General features: G+C 37.9%; 1 protein-coding gene across 27 annotated transcripts in view; it reads left to right on the forward strand.

The window, feature by feature from the left end:
* RBFOX1 (RNA binding fox-1 homolog 1) overlaps positions 1-23,501 on the forward strand; it is a 1,151,472-nt gene that overhangs the window by 1,091,317 nt on the left and 36,654 nt on the right. For all 27 annotated transcript variants that reach the window (XM_040078692.2, XM_040078693.2, XM_058422645.1 and 24 more), the window contains 2 exons: positions 11,886-12,018; positions 20,845-20,884. In XM_040078692.2, the coding sequence (XP_039934626.1) occupies positions 11,886-12,018; positions 20,845-20,884 (173 nt within the window). The remainder of the gene's footprint in view (positions 1-11,885; positions 12,019-20,844; positions 20,885-23,501) is intronic.

A 23,501-nucleotide genomic window follows, 5' to 3' on the forward strand; every position in this document is an offset into this window, starting at 1 on the left:
TCTGATAAAAGTTCCATCAGTTTCTGTAATTAACCTAATGGTCTAAATGAATTTCCAGATCACTGGTTATTCATTTCAATATAGAAAATGCCATTATATTGAGTTTAATTAATACTAAGTAAGTTCACAGTCCATTGTACTATTAGAATAGAATTTTATTGTTTTAACTGTTTAAATTATGAATATTATTTCCTCTCATTTTGTTTGTCCCATTTAAGGACTTGAGTGTTCATTTTCTATTCTTACTAAAATAGATTAAACCCCTTATAATTAAAATATTTAAAACCCAATGCTCTTCAAGCTCACATCCTCAAAAATATCAGTGTAGATGTTTTTTTAATTTATTGTTTCAACTATTTTTAAATAGAATTCAGTCAGTGCCAAGCTCATAATCCCATGATATGCCCTAGAACATCTTATTTATCTTGATATTCCTTTCACAGAAGTACATGTGACAGAAAAGCACTCACCAGAGAATACTTTTGCTTTGCGTCAGACAGATATTAAAACAATAAACTATGTTGCCCTGGGATTTTAGCTTATGAGCAACCAGGAAACAACAAGGCAGAGATGAGATGTTTTTGAAAGGTGGGAAGGCAGTTCTTTTGGAAAATTCCCTGGAAACCTTTGGTCCTGTAATATTTTTGACAAGAAATATTTTTAATGCTAAAGTTTTGGGGTTTTTTAGAGTAAATCAGGAAAGCGTTCTTCATTCCTTGAGAGCAGACATTAGACGTATCCCGAAATTATCCCAATATTCCTATTATTCCACATATTATGTGCTAGGATAGAAGGAAAATCCATGGCCCAAGCATAAAGTATTAATTACAAGATGTGGGAATGTTGTTCTCTATTGAAAATATTAGCACTTACATATAGCAGACATATGTCCTAGTTTCAAATTTTTTTTTTCCCCCCCTGTGGATGTTTTGTTTTAATTCATAGATAGAGGATGGTTCTCTTGCTTATAGAATAAATGGGGAAATTCAAAAAAATATACTTTTTGTATTTACAAAGAGCACATCCAACAGTAGGATTCAGTGTATTTGAGGACTGATTATGGTATGGAAATGAAAATTAAGTCAAGCTTGTCTATGCAGTATGTCCTTGCTTTAGAAATAGGTTATTCTTTGGCTTAGGAATATTAGTAAACCACCTAAAAAATGCTGTATGAAACTATTTTCATGTTGCTTGTTTCAGTGAAGACATTCCAGGTTTTATTTTCCTGTGGCGTTACTAATGGATTGAAGGAAGACCTTTGACATTTCTATTATGTTCTGGGATATTTTCAATACCGAGAAAATTACACAGGGAAAATAGGAATTTTCAAAAGGTGATTCAAAGTGCGCTTCTGAGCCAAATCATTAGTGGAAGCATTCTGTTTGGAAACCTTGATGCCGTTGATTTTTGTCAGGTTTAATCTGTTGCACACATGTAATTACCTGAAAATTATACTGTAATGATGGCAGCTTGCTGCCATTCCAAGCAGCTGAAGGGTAGATGCTGCTGGCACGTGGTGTATCCTCCTCTGGGTTTTGTGTGTCAGTCATGACTGACCTAATTCAACCCAAGTGGACAGATATTGCAATGATATCAACGATTTTTTTGTTCTGATTTTATTGTTGTAGTTTTTCTTCGTTTAGCTGTTTGGCAGGCTTGCCATTTTGAATTAGAATATGGGTCAGGAGTAGTTTAAAAAATGAGTATTCACGTGGTGTAATTTGTCAGGCCAAATTATTTATTTCTGAATTGAATGTAGAAAGGTTCTGCAAACTAAATATTTAATTGGTCTGTTTTCTCTTAAGTTGAATGGGAATGGGAGGTCACTTAATTACCAATAAAATATGTATCAGTGCATTGTATTTACACCTTGTGGGTTTTGTCTGCTTCTTATTGCTTTGTAGGACACAGGTAGAGCACCCCTGCAAAGGAGGCTGTGATTGGGTCATTAATTAAACAAATTACCCATTGCAGGCCTGCACTTCCTGACCGAGGGTGCAAAAATCCTGCCAAAGGGAAATGTCCATCCATCTGAGAAGAGCGAGATTTCCAGGCTACGAAAACCTTGTTACTGAATGTTTAGTGGTCAAGCTATCTTTTGATGTGCTTCCTGAATTAATTGCCTTTATTTATGAAGAGAATCATCCGATAGTAATCAGGAAAAAAACGTGCCAATTACCCTTGCTGCTTGTATATTAAATACAGTGGGTTTAAGTGAAAGCTTAAATAAAGGAAATACCAATATAATTAGGAAGGGAATGGCTTTCCATAATTACTTCCCCAATGCAGAGAAGTATAGAGAAATGCTGATGTCATCTCATGTTGAAATGTCTTCAGAAGGTTTTTAAACTCTGTTCTGTCCTATTGAGTTGGGCCTTGGTTTGATGCAGGATAACACCTCTGGTTTTCAAGTAAGATAAAAATAAATTTAAATTTAAAAAAAACCACGTAAAACTGTATTCATATGCATTACATTATATTCTTGATTTAAGTATAATCCTGTTTTTAACTGTAAAGTCAACTTGTTTGGGGTTTTGTGTTTTTTTTTTTTGTGTGTTTTGGGGTTTTTTTAATTGTTTTTGTTGGTTTGTTTTATAGTGTTGCCTGAAATTCCTTCTACAGCATGTCAGACGTTCTGTATCAGTATACATTGTTTTTTCTGCAACTGTTTTCAGTATAAATCTCATTTTACCTCCTGCCTATCTATATTTTAAATGATGAGTTATGTCATCTCTAATATACATTGTGTGTGTCCAAAATCCATAAATGTGGCTTTCATTTCACTCCCACAAATGTGTTTTTAAGGGCCTTGCTGTTTACCCTCATTCTTCTGTTGATCTGTTTAGTGCTGGAGCAGTGTGTCTGAACTAGCCAGCTTAGGAATTTTGGAAAGAGAGACATGTCTATGTCCTGATTTGTGTCACTGATGTTTCTTCCACTTCTATAAAACCCTACATGCGGGTAGTGAGATAGCTGGAAAAATACTAAATTGTGGAGAGTATCTCTGTCCTTTAGTTCAAATAATAAAAGCTGTGTGTGGCCCAGGACAGCTGGGAACTCGGGTGCCTTCCCTTGGTGTTCTGCTGCTGGTGGGCACACAGCACTCGGCCACTGCCTGCACTGGTGACTAACCTGTGATTTAGAGCTGTAGGACTGTTTGGACTTACTCCTCTCAGAATGCAACTAAACAGTGAGAATTACAGATAGTAGTTCCGTTTACTATGTACATCATATTTACATGGGGAGAATTGCATTTAGTAATTCCATTTACTATGTACATTACATTTACATGGCGGGAATTACATTCAGTATTATCCTGCATCGTGTTCTGGGATGCAATTGTACATCAGACTATTTGTGCACAGTCCTGGGTGCCACCTTCCCTGGCTCTCCATCCTGTAACATCTCTGCTGTGTCACCCATTTTTAGAACCAGGCCCACAGTGTTGACTGCACATCTCAAATCGTCCTGTCTGGCAGACAGTAAACTCTTGATTTTGTGCTTTTTAGCTTAGACTGAAAGATTTGGTTTCAAATAAAGGCACACCTGAGTGTCACTCTGTTTTGTCATGGTTGTTATTGAATTGTGGCTCTTGGAACCATTCTGTGTCCAGCAAAATTCAACCTGAATTTCACAAATAATAAGTGCTGTTTAGGAATTAGCATTTCTAGTATCAGTATGACTTTGGAGACGCAATTCTTTATTTTGAAAGTTTTTCCTTTAAGGTTTGATTAGGTTAGCAGCTGGGTTTTTCCTCCATTACTTCCTGCCTAAATTGTTCCCAATGCATCCCGACAGTGCTCTTTTTACAGTTTAATAATTCTGTTGAGCTTTAGGAATCCTTGTGTCATCTAAACAGGATTTCTTGTCACTATATAATTGACTTCCATGAACATTCAAATTACTAAATTTTGTCATCTTTTTATAGCAGTGCTACTCTTCCTCCAGCCTTCCACAGCCGTGGCCTTTTTCCTTTATCTTGGAAACGGTTCTTTGTTAGACACAGGGGATTTCTTCCATTTGTTTGGAACTTAGAGCTGTCCAATAACTGGGAACACCAGACAAGATATTGATCACTTTGATCATCTATATTTGAAGATTGTTCTTTAATTTAAGATCAAACGTGTCTTCTCTGATCTCTACTGTTTCATTTCCTTTATGGCCTGGGTGCTTTTTTACCTCCTGAGCTTTTCCTTCTTTTTCGGTTGTTTCCTGTGTGAAAAGCCAACGGTTCTTTGTACCTCAACTATTAGAAATTTCAGCTATGCAGTACTCTCATTTTGATTTTAAGTACATCATAAGTAATTTCACCACCAGTTACAGTTTTGGGGTTTTTTTAAGTCAAAGTTGTAGGCTGGTGTCATTACATAGCTTTACAAAAAGAGTTCTCAGTCCTTTTTGTGTCCCTTCGCTTCCTCCATTTTGTTCTGCTTGTTCTTGGAAACCCCTTGATGTCTTAGGGTGATGTCAGGTGGCTGCATATACGATCCAGTTAAGGAAGGCTGAGGAATAAGGGAATTTCTGAGAACCACAGAATCACTAAATGGCCAAATCTGAGTGGAAGAAGCACTGGAGAACATATTGTCCATGCCCTGCTCCCGCAGCAAAGCCTGGAGCAGGCTCTCAAACAGCTTGTGAACATCTCCAAGGATGGAGATCGATCCTACAGCTCCTCTGGGCAGCTGTGCCAGTGGCCAGTCACCCTCACATGGAAAAAGCTCAGGCAGGAAGATGAGGCGGGTTCCAGGCTTGGGCATCGAGGTTTTGCTCAGAAGGTTATAAATTAATGGCATATCATGGTAGCAATGTACAGAGCAACCAAGAGTGGATTGTTTGTTTGTACATGAGAAGAGAGGAAACAAAAGGAGTAGTTCCATCTAGACTTCAAATAATTACAAAGAAGTCAGTATGTGGAAGTCATAGAAATAATAGATCAATTAGATCTGAAAGCAACTTTAAGAACAGTTAAGTCTCTTTCTATAATTCAACGTAGGAATAAATAGTAGGTTGCTTTATACTGAGATATTTAGTTTATGGGGGGGTTTTGTGTGTATTTAATTATAGTTTGGTATGGAATAATCTAAAAATATGATTCTTCCCATGTCTGAGGCTGAAATATTTGAAAACAGTGTTTTAAAGCAGTTGATGTCCCCTTTCTGGAAATATTTACATGTACATCAGTATAAAAAGTTTCACCACATTTACGTGAAATTTGGTGCTAATTTGGATTTGACAGGAAACTTAATGCAGTAGTGTTGTGTAAAGGGATTCAATTACAGTGTGCAGTGTTTTGTAAGTAACTGTCTTGCATAAAAAAGTTAATTAATCAGAGCTGTGTCAATTTCCTTGTGCCATGTCAATTTGCAGCAAGGTAATTAATCACTAATCGCCCAGCGTGCAGCAAACTAAGGGACAATCCATGAGTCATTTGTTGTTATTTTTTTCCAAATAAATGGCACACAGAGCCATGAAGAAACACATCTTGCCTTTCATAATATTTTTATCGACAGTTTTGCATGTTGTAATAGACTGCAGCAACAAGCAGCTGTAGTTCAATGGAATATGAATATTAAAGAAACAAATGAGAGCAGATTTATAGGCCATTGCTTTTCTGTTATGTCAGTTTTGAGATTACACTGAGCAAATGAACAGTGAAAAATTACTCTTCCATGTGGAGAATGGTGATTAGACTTGTACATTAATTAGACATTTTTGTTTTCCTTTTTAATGCATTTCAAATGAGAATGTCCTGTAAGTAGGGGTTTCTCCAAAATACGGATTTATTCATGCCTAAACAACAGTGTATGATACTGGCATGTATTTTTTTACAATTGTAAGGAAATAATTGATCTATAATTTTAAGTATGATTCAAAAAATAAATAGCTTGCGAAAGAAAGAAATAGAAGTGACCAGTTCTGACTGGTGTGTTTGATATATATGGGAAATTTCCTTTGAATACAGTTAATTCATAACTAGATCCCAGGAAAAATCTTCTCACAACAGTGACAGGTGAAGAAGTGTATTTTCAGCCTGTAATTTTAAACACTCTGAACTTTCTAAAGATTTTTTTTTTTTTTACCCTAAATTTGAAGTGTTTGTATGTACATATATTTATATATAATTTAAATGCCTTTAATGTTAAAATCTGTATCAGCAGAGCTTACATTTTGCTTGCAGTGTGCTTTGGTCTGTGTGTTTAAATGCACAAATCCTCTTTAGGACACTATTTATAATTCTTTCAAAGAATGCCACTTAATAATACTTATTACTATTACAGTGAAGGGAAGGCACATCACATATTGGGATAAACTGCTGATTCTGTTCCTGAAATCTCAGATAATATAATATAGATTATTCTGCTTAGCCTTTCTCAGCATGCTACCCATTATATTGCTTTGTTTTTAATTTATTGTGTTTCCTCAACGGGGATCCTCCTGAACTCTGGGAATAATGTAAATGTGTCTCCCTGTCTGTCCAGCAGTTAAACTGTGCCGCAGTAAATTAGCGAGAAACCGATTCAAACAAGACGTAACATTAAAATTCTTCCCCATAAAATATTTGCAAACTCCTGGTGGCAGATGACCTGCTACTCTGTGCGGAGGAGGAGAGATTAGGAGTGATGAGAGGTAGATCTGCTCATCCATTTTGATGGCACACCTTTCTTGGGGCATATGGCACCCTCATACAAATTCAAACCGCAGCACAAATGTGAAGAATAATTGCCCATTAAAGTGGCTGTATATTTTTATGGCTTTGATACAAAATCTGCCCCCTGTTGTCTTTTGCATCTGCTGCTCTTTCATCTATCCCAAAGCTTTAAAACTTTAATACGCAGTGTATAACCCTTAAGTATTTTTTTTGCCAGGTTATATTCCTCCTTTTGGGAACTTGAGCTATTCATTGTTCCTTCAGTCTTTGTTTTTCCAGGCCTGTGCTGAGATATGTTGCCTACAAAGTGCACTACCCTGTTAATTTAATAAAAAATTAGTAAAACAAATACTTATATTACATCCTCTGGGAAAAATTAACATTTGATTAAATTTCATCTGTGAACTCAAAGATTAAATTTTTCTTCCTTATGCTCATATTTGCTTTTTCTATAAAATAATTTGTTATCTAAATTTTTGTTGATATACTATCATGAATCCTGTTAATTCCAAAGCCTTTTTATTTGATTAAATGTGGCAATTTTCTGGCCATATTTCACGTTTGAGACCTAAACTGAAGGTCAGTGTGAAGTGACAATGATTCCACGTTTACAAAGTGTAAGAAGAGAAAAACTTTGTAGACAATGTTCATTTTAATAACACATTTTAAAATTGCATCCCCTTTAAGTATAAAAAAAGTAGAACAAATAAGTTCAAAGAAGAAATCTTACCAGCAGAGTGTTCTTAAAATTATTTCATTTAGGCTGTAGTAGATGATTTGCATGATTTTGGATAATTTTATTAAGCAAAGCCAAGGATTTCTGCAGCATATTATTTATAGTCTAAATTTTTTAACTTGAAAAATTAAAATTGCTGTGTGACTGTAGGAACTGAGTTTTGTGGTTGTAGTCTCATTCATATTTGAATAGCTGAATGAATATCTATAGAATGGATGGGGCCATTAGATGAAAATGTAAATTGTTTTCTATGGCTTGATGTTTGATTGTCCTTAGAACAGTCTTTCCTTTTATAACCTCATGTTATCACCTCCTATCATCAATGTGCATTTGGAGAACTCTGCCTTTTCTCAGCCACAGATCACAAGAATTACAGTCATCAAATTACTTTGATGAATTTAAGCTACTTTTGCTTAGAAGTGGGCTCAGATGCTTCCCTGCTGAGAGTCAAACACATTCTCAACCCCATTATAATAGCATTTTCACTGACTGAGTTTCAGCAGCTTGGCACTGAGGCACTAAGGAAGGTTGACCTACAAACTGTAAGTCATTAAAACCTCTACCCCTCCTGGCTACTCTCTTCATTACTTTTGGGACTGGTTAATAGCATTTAAAGCTTCCTGATGGGACAGCCCTTTTCATAAAATTCTTTTTATGAAGTCCATTCTTCAGTTGTGTTCTAATGCTGCCACTTCTGCTGGTCATTTTGGGGTGAGGATATTAAAAAGCTGGTAGCAAAATAAATTCTGTTGCTATTACATATTCCTACCCATGATTTCTCAGCTGAGATGAAGGAGCACTATGGGTTTTTTTCTGAACTCAAATCCAGGGCGACCAAACCTGTTGATTATTTTGCCTCTAATCTCAACCGCTAATATTACTACCTGACAATAGAAAGTGTGTTTTCAGATGGACCCAAATAAATTTTGGGATTTATATCATTATGTTATGAATAAACTCAACTGTTATACCTCACTTGATTTTAAATCAATGCCACTGTTAGTCCCATGTTTAGTTTCCATCATGTCTGATCCTCTTCCTGGCATAACTGCTCCCCACTGCTCTGCTTTCCACTAATTGCATCTTAGGTTTTTTAGTTTTTTGCTTTTCTTTAGACATTATATGCTCCATGAGTTTATTGAGAGCAATGCAAGGCAAGCATAGCAAAAAAATTACATTACTTCAGGCTTTTCATTCAAACTCATCCCTGGTGTTGCAGATCCTTTAAAAATGATTAAAAGCCATCGCTATCTTAGCATCTCCCATGACTGCTTGAGCCTCCCTTACAGGTTCTGGATTTGGTAAACTCTTGTGGACTAAGTCACTCTCCCTGCTATGTCTTTCTTCTTTTTTCTCCTCTTTCATTAAAAGAAAAAAGAAAGCCTTCTTTCTCATAAAAATGTAACTATATATATATATATATATATAGATTCAATCATTGATGGGGCACTCTGCTTTTCCAGTGACATTTCTTTGTGGAAGGCATTCATTATCAAAGATTTGAGATCAGTGACCCTCCTTGTAATTCTTTCCAAGGTGTGACTGCCAAAAAGAATAAAGAGAATTTAGGATAAATGCACAATTATTGCAAAATATATATCTTAATGTATCTGTGAGAAAGCTGGGTTGATTCAAAGGAAAAATGTTCACAAACCAAAATGGGGTTTCGCTCTTTCACAGAGGCATTTCCTCAGTGTCTCCCAACAATCCCAGTTGGTTTTAATTTATTGCCTAGGACCCCAAAAGAACAAGAGCTGTAAATATTGCCAAATGTAGATGTTCATTACAAAGAATTAGTTACTGCAACAGATCTCTGGGCAGGATTTGCCAGACCATGCCTCACAAGCCCATGATGCTGTTACATTGCTGGAGCTTAGGCTGTTTTTGAGTTAGCTGGATTTTCTCTATCCCTTCTGTTCTTCTTGTGAAAGTGTGTTTTCTATCAATATTTAGAAAACTACAGATGCAAGTGAAAACATTTTAAGGTTGTCTGACCGTTTTTGTTTGGTTGGTTGGGTGTGGGGTTTTTTGTTTGTTTGTTTTTTGGTGGGGGTTTTTTTTGTTTTTTTTTTTTTTGTTTTGTTTTGGTTTGGGTTTTTTTTGTTTTGTTTTGGTTTTTTGTGGGTTTTTTGTGTTTTTTTTGGGGGGGGTTGTTTGTTTGTTTGGGTTTTTTTGGGTTTTTTTGGTGGTTTTGGGGGGGGGGGTTGTTTGTTTGTTTGTTTGTTTTTGGGGTTTTTTTTTCTCTTTAGGTCAGTGAAATTTCTCTTAATTTTGACAGTTTAAGAGTGTCCCTAAAGGCTACAATTTATCATTTACCATGTCCACCATTTCAGATATCAGTTTTTCCTGGCCATTCTCTCAAATCCATTTCCACCCATTTGCTTGAGCAAACTTCGGAACACTGGTTTGTTGGGTTTGTTTCTTTTTTTATTTTGTTAGTTACTTTTTTTTTTTTTTTTTCTTTTAAAACACAAATCAACAATTTACCGGAGAAACTTACTTTACAAATGCCTATTGGTTGGAAAGGAGTGACTTTTCTATGGCAGGCAGAGTGTAGCTCAACATCACTCTTACACAAAGATAACTGCACTGGATTAGATCAGTTCTCCATCCAGTCCAATACTTGTAACTGGAAAGGAGCAAAAGCCAGATGAAGAAAGAAAAGTAAAGCTGTAAGACTGGAGGGAGTGTGTAGGTCTGTAGTTCTTTGAACAATACGTAAAACTATATTTTGCATTTTCCTCTGCATATTGTATTAATTTTTATACAAGGCTGTGTACTTGGAAAGGAAAAAGACAGAAGTTGCATGGGTCCAGCAGCAGGTCATAATTCTGTCACTACTCTATTTACACTGGTCAATACTCAATCTTGTTCAATATGCAAAAGTGTTTACAGCATCCATATGTCACATAGATGATGTATATGTCGTTTTTCCTCAAAAGAAATGTTTTCCAGTACAATTCCTTTAAGACTTAAATGCAGTTGCTTGCAAAATTATTAACAGAATATCAAGTTCTGCATGTTCCTCTTTCTGATTTTGACACATTCCTTTTATATTTCTTATAAAATATGGTACTTGCACTTTCTAAGGCAGTTCTAATTTATTTGCATTGCCATAAGGTTGGTTTGTATTGTATCACAGGCACGTAAATCTTTGCAGGATTACTGTGTAATATTTTTGTCAGAGAGGACCTAGAAAAGCCCCAAAGCCACAGTAGTAAGGCAGTTATAGAGAAATCACCATAGTTACAGTATTTGCCTTCGCGTGTTCAGCCAGCAAGGCCTAAAAGTTGTGAATTCTTTAATTTTCTTTTCTCAAATTCAAGGCTTATTTTAAAATTTGATGCCAAATAAGGATTGAAAACAACTCATATTTCAGATTTGAACATTTTTATACATTATTATTTTCATTTGCTTGCTTTTTGTTAAGGCTTTGCTAAGCAATATTTGGTTTATTTCTTTATTTACATACTGGGGAAAAAAAATCAAAACAGTGAAGCACATCTGATGTAACCTGATTGCCAACAGAGCTGGATTTATCTGTCTCACTGATGAATTCATTCATGAAATACCTGTTCTAACATTGACATGCAATATATGTACAAAGGAAAAACGAAGTAATGAAAAAGTGCTTAAAAATTGGCAGAGAAAACAAAGTGGGAAATTTTGTTTGTTGTTTTGGGGTTTCATTATTATTTTTTCAATTAAAAAGTTACCAAGAGAGATGTTTAAGAGAACAAAAGCCTCTAATACTGTATTACTGTTCAATTTCTGATTAAAATATTTTAAGTCTCACATGGAATGGTAATTTTCTCACTTCCAATGACAATATAAAAATGTCTGAGTTACTTTCTTTGTTATATGATTAAGTTATTTGTGTTTGGTCTGGATATTATGTGGATTCAGATGTATTCCTAAGGTGTACAGCTCTTGCCTTTGAGGGACTGAACGGTGTTCTTTGTCCATTGTGCCGCCCCAAAAAATGAGAAAAGAGAGGAAAATCTCCTTCCATTATTACACAGTTAAGGGCTGGTTAATAATCCAACTCTTGAACAAAAGCAGAGCTCTGTTCAATTGGCAAAATCACTGGATAATTTAGATGACTTGAGGCCACCTAAGTCTCTAATGTCTCACCCCCACTCAAAACAGGGCTGACTTTAGAAGACAGATCCAATAATGTAATGCAGATATCTCTGACATTATAAATTTGAGCCTGAACTTGGACCTCGGGAGTCTCCTGGCAGCAGTGTTGGCTGAACCCATCAACAGTCCTTTTAATGGTGTCTTCTGATAATCTCAGAGCCGCGTGTGACACTGCCATCCAAATTCCCAGTTTGCCGCCTGCTCTTTGCACGCGGAGATTTGTGCGAAACGTGAGTTAAAACTCCTTGGCGACTCCCTCGTCCAGCTCCAGGCAGCCTTTTATACCATCACAACCCCACCGCTTGCTCCAGGACGTGGACACGGCGCACTAATCCCCGTTTCTTTTTCCCTCTGCAGTGCCAGGATTTCCCTACCCTGCTGCGACCGCAGCTGCCGCGTACAGAGGTGCCCACCTACGAGGCCGAGGTCGCACGGTGTACAACACGTTCCGAGCAGCTGCTCCCCCTCCTCCCATCCCAGCCTACGGCGGGTAAGGAGCTCTGCTTCCCTCACCTCTGGCTCAGCATGGATCCCGGGAGCCTGGGCACGGTTCCCAGCCCTGCCTCACGCGGGTCGTGCCTGCCCGGCACCGGCGCCTCGCACAGCGGCTTGAAAAATGACTGTAATTTGTACTGCCATGCTTGGTGGCCTTAAGCATTTCAGATGTCACATATTGTTATGTAAATGCTCCCGCAAACGGAATGCTCCGGAACAGGGAGACTGTTTCGGCTAAAGGTATATTTTTGATGATTGCAAACATCTGGTTATTAAGGAGGTTGGATCGAGTTAACTTCTTTTTCTTCAAATCGCCTGCTGAAAGTTGTCTCTGCACCTGAAGGCTTAGTGCTGCATTTTTTTAATACATTTTTTTTTTTTTTTTTAATTGCAGTTTGCTTAGTTTTTCTAGTTGCCATCTTTGCCATGATAGAAATTTGGGGTGCTTCTCTCAGGACCATGGGGTTTTGTGTATATTTGCTTAAATAATGCCTTAAGATTTTGCTGTAAGTGACCTGCATTTACTAAAACCAATTAGTAAACTAAAGAATCAAGAAGAGGAATTAATAGCATTATTTTTTTGAAACTCAGTAATCTTCTTTATTTCAGAAGATTGTTTGGGTTTTATGTATATTTTTGGGGGAGAGACAGAAACAATTTCTCCTGGAGCCCTGCAAAGGCTGACACGGAAAGGCTTTGGATGCTGCACGTAGTACTTAAAAACCCTAACAGCATTAGCAAAAGCTCTTCAGCTGTTAAGAAATTGGGGAAATCTGAAAAATCAGGAACCTTAGCAGATCCTAGGCCAGAGTAGTATTTTGTCATAAAAACATGATTTGCCGCTCTTACCTCTCTGTAGAGCCACTGGATCTTTCTGGGAAAGGGTCAGGAAGGGTTGGCATGGGCAGTGAGAGAAGGTGATCTCTCTTTCTCTCTCTCCCTGCCCTCACCAAAATCCTGTTCAGCAGTTCCTTGGCTCCTGCTGGGGTTGTCCCCCTGTGCAGGAGCTGGCAGCACAACCCCTGTCCCCCTGCTCCATTCCAGTAGGTGATGGGTGCCCTGCACCAGTTCCCACAGTTTCTCAGTAAACCTAGCTTCCACGAAGCCAAAAGGAGCATCTTTTTCCGGACAAATTTGCTAATCTCATCAGTCAGCCTTTGGGCTGGCTTTTCAGGGATATGTTTATTCAGGCAGTTTGACCATTCAGTCACATTGGACAGTTCTTATCTCAAAGAAATAAGATACCCTAAAAAATGTAAAAATAATGCCACAGAACGAGGTTATTTTGTAAAAGTGTATTCTATTGATTTATTTGACTGTTTTGTGTAGTTTATTAAGCAAAACAGTATTACCACTACTGGAGGAAGACACTTTTCTGAAGTTTGCCTGAATTACCTCTGGGTAAGGATGGTGTCCCACCAAAGTTATCCTTCTATTGCCAAAGTTTCAGTTAGAGTCAGTCCAGGCATTTGTACATGGCAAAGATGGAAGCAAGTTCAGAATGCCCTGCATTCAGATTTCAGTCAGAATTCCTCAGCTACCAAATGGATACTGCATCTAAAGAAAGTGGACTCTTCATCTCTCCTTGTTTAAAAACAAATTCTTAAATTTGAACATAGAGTGAATGTGTAGTGTGATAACAAGGTGGGCCACTCAGTTTCATGATGTCATTAACAGCACACCTTAGTTAAATACAACGTAATTAAGGTATATACGAAAATAATTACCGGCTGTGTGTGATTGGACGGTACTCCTTGGTTAGTATTTCCAAAATTAGTAAATACTTTCTGACTAGTATGTAACTTAAATTTGCCTTGAGGCCACATGTGGGTGTTCTGTGTGTACACATGTGCTATACACATTACTATGGTTAGTTCAGTGATTCAGTAGCAAGAATTCCATTTCCATGGAGCACATGTATATCCTCATGTAACTGTACTGCTGCTTGCCAGCATCTTTAGATGTGTGAGCACAGAGAACTCCTGCTGTAAGGCAGTGCAGAGGTTTTGCAATCAGGTCCAGCAGTGCTCCAACTGAACTGGTTTCCAGGAGGTCAGCTCAGCACTCCCACTCCTCCACAGGGTGGTTTGACAGAGGCTGGCTGGGGCTCATTCCTTCATGCTCGTGCCAAATCTGGCTTCAGAGGGAGCCGTGCGTTGCACCGGTCACAGGACCCATCATCTTGCCCTGATGGCTTCCAGCTGTCTGAGAGGAGCCCCTGCTAATCTAGGGCTCACCTTGCCAGGAAACATCATTTGACAGTGCAAAAGTTTTCAGTTACTAAGCCCTGTCTTAAATCATGTAGGTCTTAGTTCAGGTATTTAATTTTCAGATAATTAATTTTATTTTATTTAATTTAATTAAAACCACCTGTGCTCTCCAATAAGGCCCTGCTTTCTGAATTGCCCATTTTGTAATTCATGGGTCAGTACAGAAGTTACACATATCTCTGTTGCACTGAGGTAATAGCTGGGGTAATAAAGCTTCATTTTCCCATAATTTCTTTGGCCTGGCATATTAGATCACATGTTGGTATCTTCACTGATACAAGAGTGTAATGTGGAATTTCTGTGTGAGTCTTTGTTCTCTACTCACCTTTTCTATCCTGTGACCCATCAAAGAAACAGTAAGGAATTTCCATTAGAAAGAAAAAAAAATCCTGAATCAATGGAAATTAATTATAAGAATGTGGGTTTTGGTCACAACATGAATAGAAGTGAAAGAAAATTACTGAGATAATAAAGAGATCACAGAGAACGAATCAGCTTATAGAAGGAAGCAGACTACTTGGAATATCATTTGTTCATAAGAAAAATGGAGTAAATTTTGAATGCTGTTTTGCAATTAACTTAGTAGCAATTTCTTATTTTTCACTCAAGGAAGGAGCCCAGCCTTACAGCCAAGCAAACATTTTCATACTTAAAAACTTTCAGTCATTAAAAAAAAAAAGACACATTTTCCATAATGACAGATATAATTTTAATAATAAATTTACATTAAAATTTATCAGTCTTTAGTTAGAAAAATGTTTCCTTTCAAGAAAGAACCCACATGTAGTTGCAAAATATAAGCTAAAGATTGCAATTACCTTCCTTTATTTTCTTTTATTTCATTAACCTTAGATCTTGATCTACCTCTAGGTCTTGTGGTCATAAGGCAGGATGAGTTATGGTGGCTCCTGTCTTCTGCTGTGCCTCCCACTTACTGGGGAGCAGCAGACAGGCTTTGCTAGGTCCCAGGGAAATTGCTGGGCATAACCCTATTTCAGGCCATTATTTTCTTATAAATCAAAGCATGTGTGCTCTAAAATGAGTCATTTAAAAATGGGATTACTGTTCACAATATACATGGCACTGCCCCAGTAATTAATGGATCCTTCTCTTCTGAGTGAGACATTTCACAATTCCTTGAGATAGCATCTTGTTTATTAGCTCAAGTACTTCACTTTTAGCATCTGTGGCATCATCTCTAATGCCTTGAAATATGAGAGTGTGCAGCTTACTTATAACTACATATAATTAATTATCATAAAAGCCCCCTGACACTGAAAGGGGGAGTACAGCTTGGTTTGTGGGAGAATACTGAACGCTGAAATTTAGAGTTTGGAAGTCTGCTCCCCGTGGGGAGCTTAACCTCAAACTGGTGCAGCAGGAGAGGGAAACAAGGGATCTTTAATCTGCTGTCAAGAAAACCCAGAATCGTGGTATATCTGGTAGTAGAGCAGTAGTAGATAGCAGGAGTAGTGGAACTAATGAGAAGGCTTTCTGTTTCAGCATCCTTTGCTTTAAATTCTTCACAAGTTTAGTGTGTGATGACTTTGTCTTCACATTTTCTCTTTGCTCCTTTCAGTTCTGATGAAGCTAACAGAGAATTAGCTTTCAGTGTGTATCTCCTCCTCTGCTGTCTTTCCTGGGAAGGCAGGGGAGGGCAATATGCTTTTTTCTCTTTGAAAAGAACAGTTAAAAAAACCTCCAAACCCAGCCTTAAATAGGATTGTGAATTTGTGGGGAGTGTGGAGGAGAAATAACAGAGACTATTCAGAAACTGTTCCTCTTGTTAAAATAAACGTTCTCAAGTGCTGCTTGGTAACTGATTCAAAATGAAAATGCAGCTTTATTTTCCAACCCTTATTCTGAAATCTAAATTTAAGAAGATTAGTATGAGCTACTACATCTCCTCTGATTGTTATGGGTTTTTCCCACTATATTCCCTTGGGCTCATGTAATTCCTCTTACTTTGGACTCTGTGTATACAACTGTTGGAACTGTATGCAATTGTTGGAACAAAAAATGTTTTTCTGCCAGCATATATTGATTCATGTCTGCCAGCTTTGTTCTCTGCAGCAATGCCCTCAGTCAATATCACAAAGCAGATAATGTAACTTTGTCCATGGCAGAAACTGTTGAAACTGGAAAAGCAAGAACCTGGAATTAGAGAATATTCTGAAAAGTTGAAACTGCCTCTTAAGAGAGCTTCAGTTCTATTCTTCAGTTTACAGCACTTAAAACTCTGTTATTAGGGTATGGGGAAGTGTTGCTTTAATTCTGTCTTCGGTTTAAATAGGGCTGTAGCTGCATCTCTTCTATCATTTTTCTCATGAAGGCCTTAGATGAGGGGTTCATGTTAAAGGTGATTTCCAGACCAAGAGCTGGGCAGTGTAGGACAGTGAGAGCGACCCTCCCAGCAATCACAAAACAGAACTGTTGTTCCTCAGCTGCTTTCTTGTAGCTGTGCTGGGGAGGCGATGGTGAGCTGTGACCATTGCTGTGCCAAGGAAGGGAATTGATGCTGAGAATGGCTACCTGGAACAGAGGCTAGGCAGAGTCAAAAGAATAAAGTGGATATTTATTAAAGGCCCTTAACAGATACACCTTGGGCAGTGCAAAGGCCTTGCAGAGGTTGCACCTAATATGGACGAGGGTCACCAGTTTTTCAGGCAGAAATAAGTTTGCTCTGTTTGCATATCAGAGGTTAATCATCCAATTATGGCTTCAGGTAACAAAGTCACATTCCCCCAGTTTGCTTCTCCTCCCCAATTCACTTTTGTTTATACTTTTTGGGGCCTGAGGCAGAGGGTGCCCTTGGCTCTCGGGCCTGGGAGAATTGTTTTGTCTGACCAAAACGCGAAGAGATCTTAGTTACACTTTATATGGAGTTCAGAGCCCTGCACTAACAGAGTGCAGGATCTGACAGATATAAAAGCTAAAACTTAAGGCATCAGAATCAGGGGGCTGATGCCCATTTGTTCCCTTGAACGCACCACTCTGGATGAGGCTCTGCTGGGTGTGCTGCCCTGGACAGGACTGTGTGGCTGAGGGCCATGGATGCTCAGCTGCTGGGAAGTTACTCAGCTAAGGTTTGTGCAATCAAGGACTGTCTTTTTATGGCATTGATAGATTATTCAACTCAATCCTTTTGAAAGATGAGGACAGAAAAATGATAATGAAGATGGATGTAGTTCTCGCAGGATATAATAAAGGTGGAATCTAAACTAGTAAAGAGTTTGTGTTAATATAGTTACAGAAAGTGATTATAGACACAGAGATTTAAATGAAGGAGCTAAACCCATGAAAGTCAGGCGTATAATACCTGATGAGGAAAGAGTTTCCTATTTAGAGAAAAATAATTTCAGGAAATGATTGCCACATATGATGTTATTTAGATGTGCATTTTCATATTAAATCAAGATTTCTCGCTGCTCTGAGTTTTCCGTAGCAGAATAAAATAATAAAATACAAATGAATAAGCCCCCCAACTTTGTTCTTTTTAATGCCTCCAGGAAGTATATTAACAAATCCATTCCTTGGCTAAAGTAATTCAGATTTCAGTAATGTGGCTATTTGGTAATCCTGTGCTGTTTTACAAGGAGCACAAGACCTACCTGTCTACCAAGATATTTTTTTTTAATATCAAGTGTAAAAGGAGCTGTTGTAAGAGGGGTACCTGTGTGATGCCTTCAGCCTCTTCCCATACTCTTGTGTTTTCTGCCTAGAGCCTCAGAGAGAGAAAAAAGGGTCATAAACCAAGAAAATTAAACCAAATTAACAAAACAAAACAAACAAACAAAAAAACACCCAAAAACAAAACAAAAAAACTTGGAAATTTATATACTAAAGTAAGGAAAAGCAAAACTTATTTCTTGGTGATTTACACTTTGTACTTCTAATGAAGGGTGCAGGGTTAGAAAATACATTTGACTCACTTCTAAGAATTGGTCAGGAATAAAAAGTGATAAGAACACTGAATAGAGGAAATGTTCTCTTAAAAATCTATGAAAGTGTGAAGAATTACTTTTCCTCAACCTTCAGGAGAAGCAGAAGAGTTTTTATTTAATAACGCTGTCATAATACAAGATCATAGGGAAGAAATAAAATAAAATCAGCTGATTCTTTTTTTGTAGTGCAAGTCATGCTTGGGACTGTTAAACTCGTTTGCCTGATTCTGTCACTTCATCTTAATATTGGCCATGTCTAATGATGGAGTTATGCATATATGTCTCACTTTAGTGAAGGGTACATTTTTCAGCGTAGTATTTATGAGGAGTTTTCATTTAGAACACGAAATAAGTTTCTGTCTATACGTGACTGGGGTGGATGAATGAACCTGTCCAAGATTACAACCAGCTGCACTTAGGAATGAAAAATTTATCAGCCCCTATTCATCTTTGCTGTATATCCACAGGTCACCAAGAGGAGGAAGAAAAAAGTTTCCTTTTCTGATACCTGCCTTCTCAAAAAGCATTGTTTTCTGAATAGCAGTGTTTAATAGTACTTGAGAGTGGGATTTGAATGTACAGTGATGGGTTGGCCTCTGTGGCTGCCAGAACCTCACCCAGCTGTGCTCTCTTTCCCCCCTCAAGAGTACAGGTGGAGAAAGGGGGATGCAAAAGCTCCTGGCTGAGATAAAGAAAGGGTCATTTTGTGCCAATTGCCATCATGGACAAAACAGAATTGACTTGAAAAATGGATTTAATTTCCTACTGAAGTGCAGTTAGAGGGTTATAAACAGAGGTGGGACCTAAATCACCTTCCCCCAACTCTCCCCCATCTCCAGCTGGAGTGGCTCAGGGATGTGAGGACCCCAGGGCTGGGGCTGTGGGGCCCTCATCTCCAGTAAACTCAGTATTCTTCGTGTGCCATCTCATCCAAGTCCTCCCATGCTGTCCATGATTGTGTGCTCCTACCTCACAGTCGCGTGGAATGCTTTATTTCGTATGTGCAAACAGGTAGAGAAAAACATGGACTGTTTTAAAATAATTAGAGTATCCAAACCAAACCCAAGATGAGGGCACACTGCAGTGTAGGTAACAAGCTCTCTGAAAGCTGCCAGTGTAGACCAGGGTTTGCATATTTTGCTCCGCAGACATAATAAATAGAAAAATATACGAGTAAAGGTCTGACCCTACTGAAACAAATGGCAGACACTCTGATTGAAGTGGAGCTAAGTTTTCACCTGTTATTATTCCACAGCAAACTTTTATCATCAGTGTGATTTTATCCATGTCACTGTGTGCATATTTATGATTTTTCTTACGTGATTCTGACTTAGACATATACCAGCTCATCCTTGTGGAGTTTGGTCATTGACCTCTATAGATCAGTTGTATTTCTGACATGAAAATTCTTGTTGGAATTGCAAAATGGCTTAGATTAGCAACTGGGTAATAACTATTATTCCTAGAGAATAGTATTCCTAAATTGAAAATATTGTTGCAAAAAAATCCTGTTGTTTTATTAGCTCTCATATTTAGCTCTTGAAAGAGCTTGGGTCGATTCTGATGTTGGAAATACACATTTCAAGTTGTAGAACTGCCAAATGGATTAAAAACTGCAGGAATGACCTAATGGGTGTAATTGTTAGGCCACTGTTGTGCAGTTCCAGTTTTATTTAGAGCAGGCATTTAAGTTGTCTTTGTCATAGTGTGTCATTTATCCTGAAGGGTTTAGAATCTTTCACTGTTTACACTGGTGATTGATCTCAGCTGAAATGAGACAGTCTCTGGGTGAACTGGTAACAGCAACATTACCACATTTTTTTTTAAGAGAAGAAGTAGTAATGTATCAACCAACCAAAACAGAGAAGCTCAGAACCACTGCCATGTTTGCCAAAGCTGTAAAATGCTCAAGCAGTCAAAGTTAATATGTTTTTTCATAGGAATAGCACCCCGAGATTCTCAACAGACCAGTTGGCACTATTGGTAATGTGCATTGAGCCAGCAGTGCAGTGTCTATGGGTTCTCTCACCTCTGTGTAGACTGAACACTGAGATTTGACCCAGTGGGTAGAACACCACCAGCGTAATTACTTCACCCACTCCTCTCACCATTTCAACTTCGGCTGTGCTTTGTTTGCCATCTAAGTTATGAGAAGTAACACTTTATTTCAGAGGGTCAGCATCACTGCAGGACGTGAAAGCAGCGCATCAAGAGTTAGCTTCTTGCAAAGGTATTGAAGCTGGATGTAGGGTTGGCCCACTGAAAATTTCTATAGGAAAGAAAAAACGCTGTCAATATGTGGTTTCTTAAAACGAAAAACAGGGGAAGAAAAAAATCCCCCAAACTTTATCAAAAGTCTTTTCCAACCCTGCCATGCTTTGCCTTCCTTTGACTAAGCATTTGGCATACTTGACAAGATGATGTATTTGGTACAGGCTCACTTCTGATAATTACTACCAACCTCCTTAACCAATGTGAAGAGTGCCTTCCTTCCCCTTCCCCTCTGTTCTTGTGAGAGACTAACCTCAGCTGTGCAGGGGTTTGGTGGCATTTGCATGTGGAAATGCACTAATATGGATGTTTTTCTTTGTGTGTGCATCCTTGCAGTGTTGTATACCAGGATGGATTTTATGGTGCAGACATTTATGTAAGTATTCATTGATGTGCATGCTGTCCTTGTACATTACCAGAGTCATTCTTTTTACAAGTTTGCTGCCTAGCTTGACTCTGTTTTGTCTATTTACCATCCCTTGCCTGTCAGAAAGAATTGAGAAGAATATCTCTCACATTGGAAGACCTTTCTGTTCATTACATCTATCATTGTTCAGTGGAGCTGAATTAACTCTTCAATCAAATGCTGAATGAATGCAAAAAGATGTGAAAAATGTGTGTGAGTGTGTGGAGGGGCGTCTCCCTTCGTAATTGAAGTTCAAAGAAAAAATAAAGCAAAGCAGAAGCATTCTTTTGCAAAGCCCCACAAGCTCTTAAAGAAAAAAAAAAAAAAGAAAAAAAAATCAGGGCAAGCTGAGGATTCTTAATACTTGAAGTATGAAAGTACTTCATGGGGAGATAGAGGTTTCCCAAATCCAGCCAACACTGGGGATTTGTAGGTGCCATGGTGATAGCAGAGCTTAAAGTCATTGTAAGTTTAAGATAATGGCAATGTATTGTCTGTAATCTGAGTAGACTTCCAAAAATTGCACTTCTAAAATCCACTAATTTCAGTTCAAAGGAGATGGGTAGAGGCTGCTCACAATACAAGTGGATAATTTGTTAGGAAAGATTCATAGTCCTGGATCCATCATTATCTGTGTACCTAATTGTTCATTAATTTCATCTTAAATAATATTTTTATCTTTTTTGGTTTTGCTATTTTTTTCAAGTTTTCATACATTGTTTTTTTTCTTGCCAACTTTTTTATTTTGAACATGTGCAAAGAGGCTCCATATGTCTGAGTATGCAAGAGGTTTCAGGGGGCTGAGGCTAAATTTCACTCTTCTGAAGTTCTTATAGCTAATGAGTAGATGTAAAATATTTCACTGGTAGTAAGCAGTATTTATTTTTGTTATTGTTTTAATAAGGCAACCTGGTTCTAAGTTACAGGTGTTTGTTTCACCAGACAACTTTGTGTAACCTACTTGTACTGTTTCAGTTGAGATAAAATGAGACAGATGAGTTGAAATTTATATGAATATTAAAAATTAAATAGGCAATGCTAGGAAACATCCCTTGTGTTCATTATCAGCAATCTTCTAGAACTATTCCCAAGGGAACAGATTTTTGTTAGTAAGTTTTATATAAAGAAGGAAAACAATTTGAATTTATGGCAGAAGTAGGTTTTGTTTTTCTGGTGGAGGTGGAAAGGCTGATCCTTATCTGAGAATTTATTTGTGCAGCTTAAAAACATATTTGAAATAAATTAGCGAGGATTAAAGTCCTCTCCCTATGTACTTATGTACTGAGTGATGTTATCAGTAAGATATTGTTTACAACATGAGAATCACCCACTGGCTAAAGGTTTGCTCAAGCCAAAGAAGTGGCTCTGATCTCACCTAGACACGCTGCTGCCCAGGTTTTGAGCTGTATGGGGCACATGGTACAGTGTGGAATTTCTTCAAGTGTGGGCTCCCATTTTCACGTTCCTTCAAACCCTCAAAACCTCAAAGTTTGGAACCCATTTTACTCAGTTTACCAACCCAGAAACGTGCCGGGAAACAAGCCACCTTTCTCAGGAGGGCTCGGGGTGAGAGAATAGGTGGGAACTGAATGTTACTGGAGCAGTTTGTGGGTTTGGAACCCACTGCTCCTGAAAGCCACAAATATCTCATTGGTGATTGGCAATAATATTTTTAAGTGGCCTCACATTCTCTCCCAGACCTCAATATTTTGTTTCCAAATGGAGGGTGTTCCCAGTGAGAAAGATCTTGAATAAACTGCTGATTTCTAGTGTAGCCTCAGTTTTGTTGTCTGCAATAGTTGTGTGCATTAGGAAATAATAACTACGCTTGTTTTCACTCAGTTGCACCCTCATATTTCTGATTGCATATTTTAGTACTCTTAATGCAACAGAATGCTTATCTTTATAGCAGGTGACAGAATTAAAACACTCTTCTGGAAATTTAGTTTCTTTATAATATACAAATCTTTTTATTTTATAAATAATTTTTCTTCACATTTGTGCTTTCTTGCATATAAAGCATTTGCAGGGGCAGGAGAGAGAGACAGAGAATAAATCAAATGAAACCTTAAAATTCACAGTGTATTAGTTCTTAGTGCAGCAGTTTGCAGCAGGCCAAGTTATTTATTAAATCCCAATTGTTTATGACATAGTTCTACTCAGCTTTTCATTTTAAGTGCAAAGCTGAAGCTTTGTGAAATGACAAATGCTCTGTGAAAAAGGGAGAAAAAACATTTAAACAATGTAGGGTTTAATGGTAGATTGGAGGGAAAGGAGCCTTAGAAATACCACAGAAAGCAAAACAAGAGGCACACAATAGTGAAAAGTCAGATCAAAAAAATGCATTAATGGGTAGATCAGAGCGGGTTTCATCCTGCTCTGATTACACTGAGAAACAATAGATGGACTCTGCTGTTCTCTGCATAACTTGGGATCAGCAGAGCCTTTGGTGAGAGAACCACAGATTTAGGGGAACGGGGGGAGAGCACGAAAAGATATTGGCTGGGCAAAAACTGCAGGGTGAACCAAGAACAGCAAATATCCAGAGCTGCTCAATACTAACCAGTGGAATAGAAGAGATTAGGAA

This window comes from Hirundo rustica, chromosome 15 (assembly GCF_015227805.2).
Source record: "Hirundo rustica isolate bHirRus1 chromosome 15, bHirRus1.pri.v3, whole genome shotgun sequence".
Taxonomy (NCBI): domain Eukaryota; kingdom Metazoa; phylum Chordata; class Aves; order Passeriformes; family Hirundinidae; genus Hirundo; species Hirundo rustica.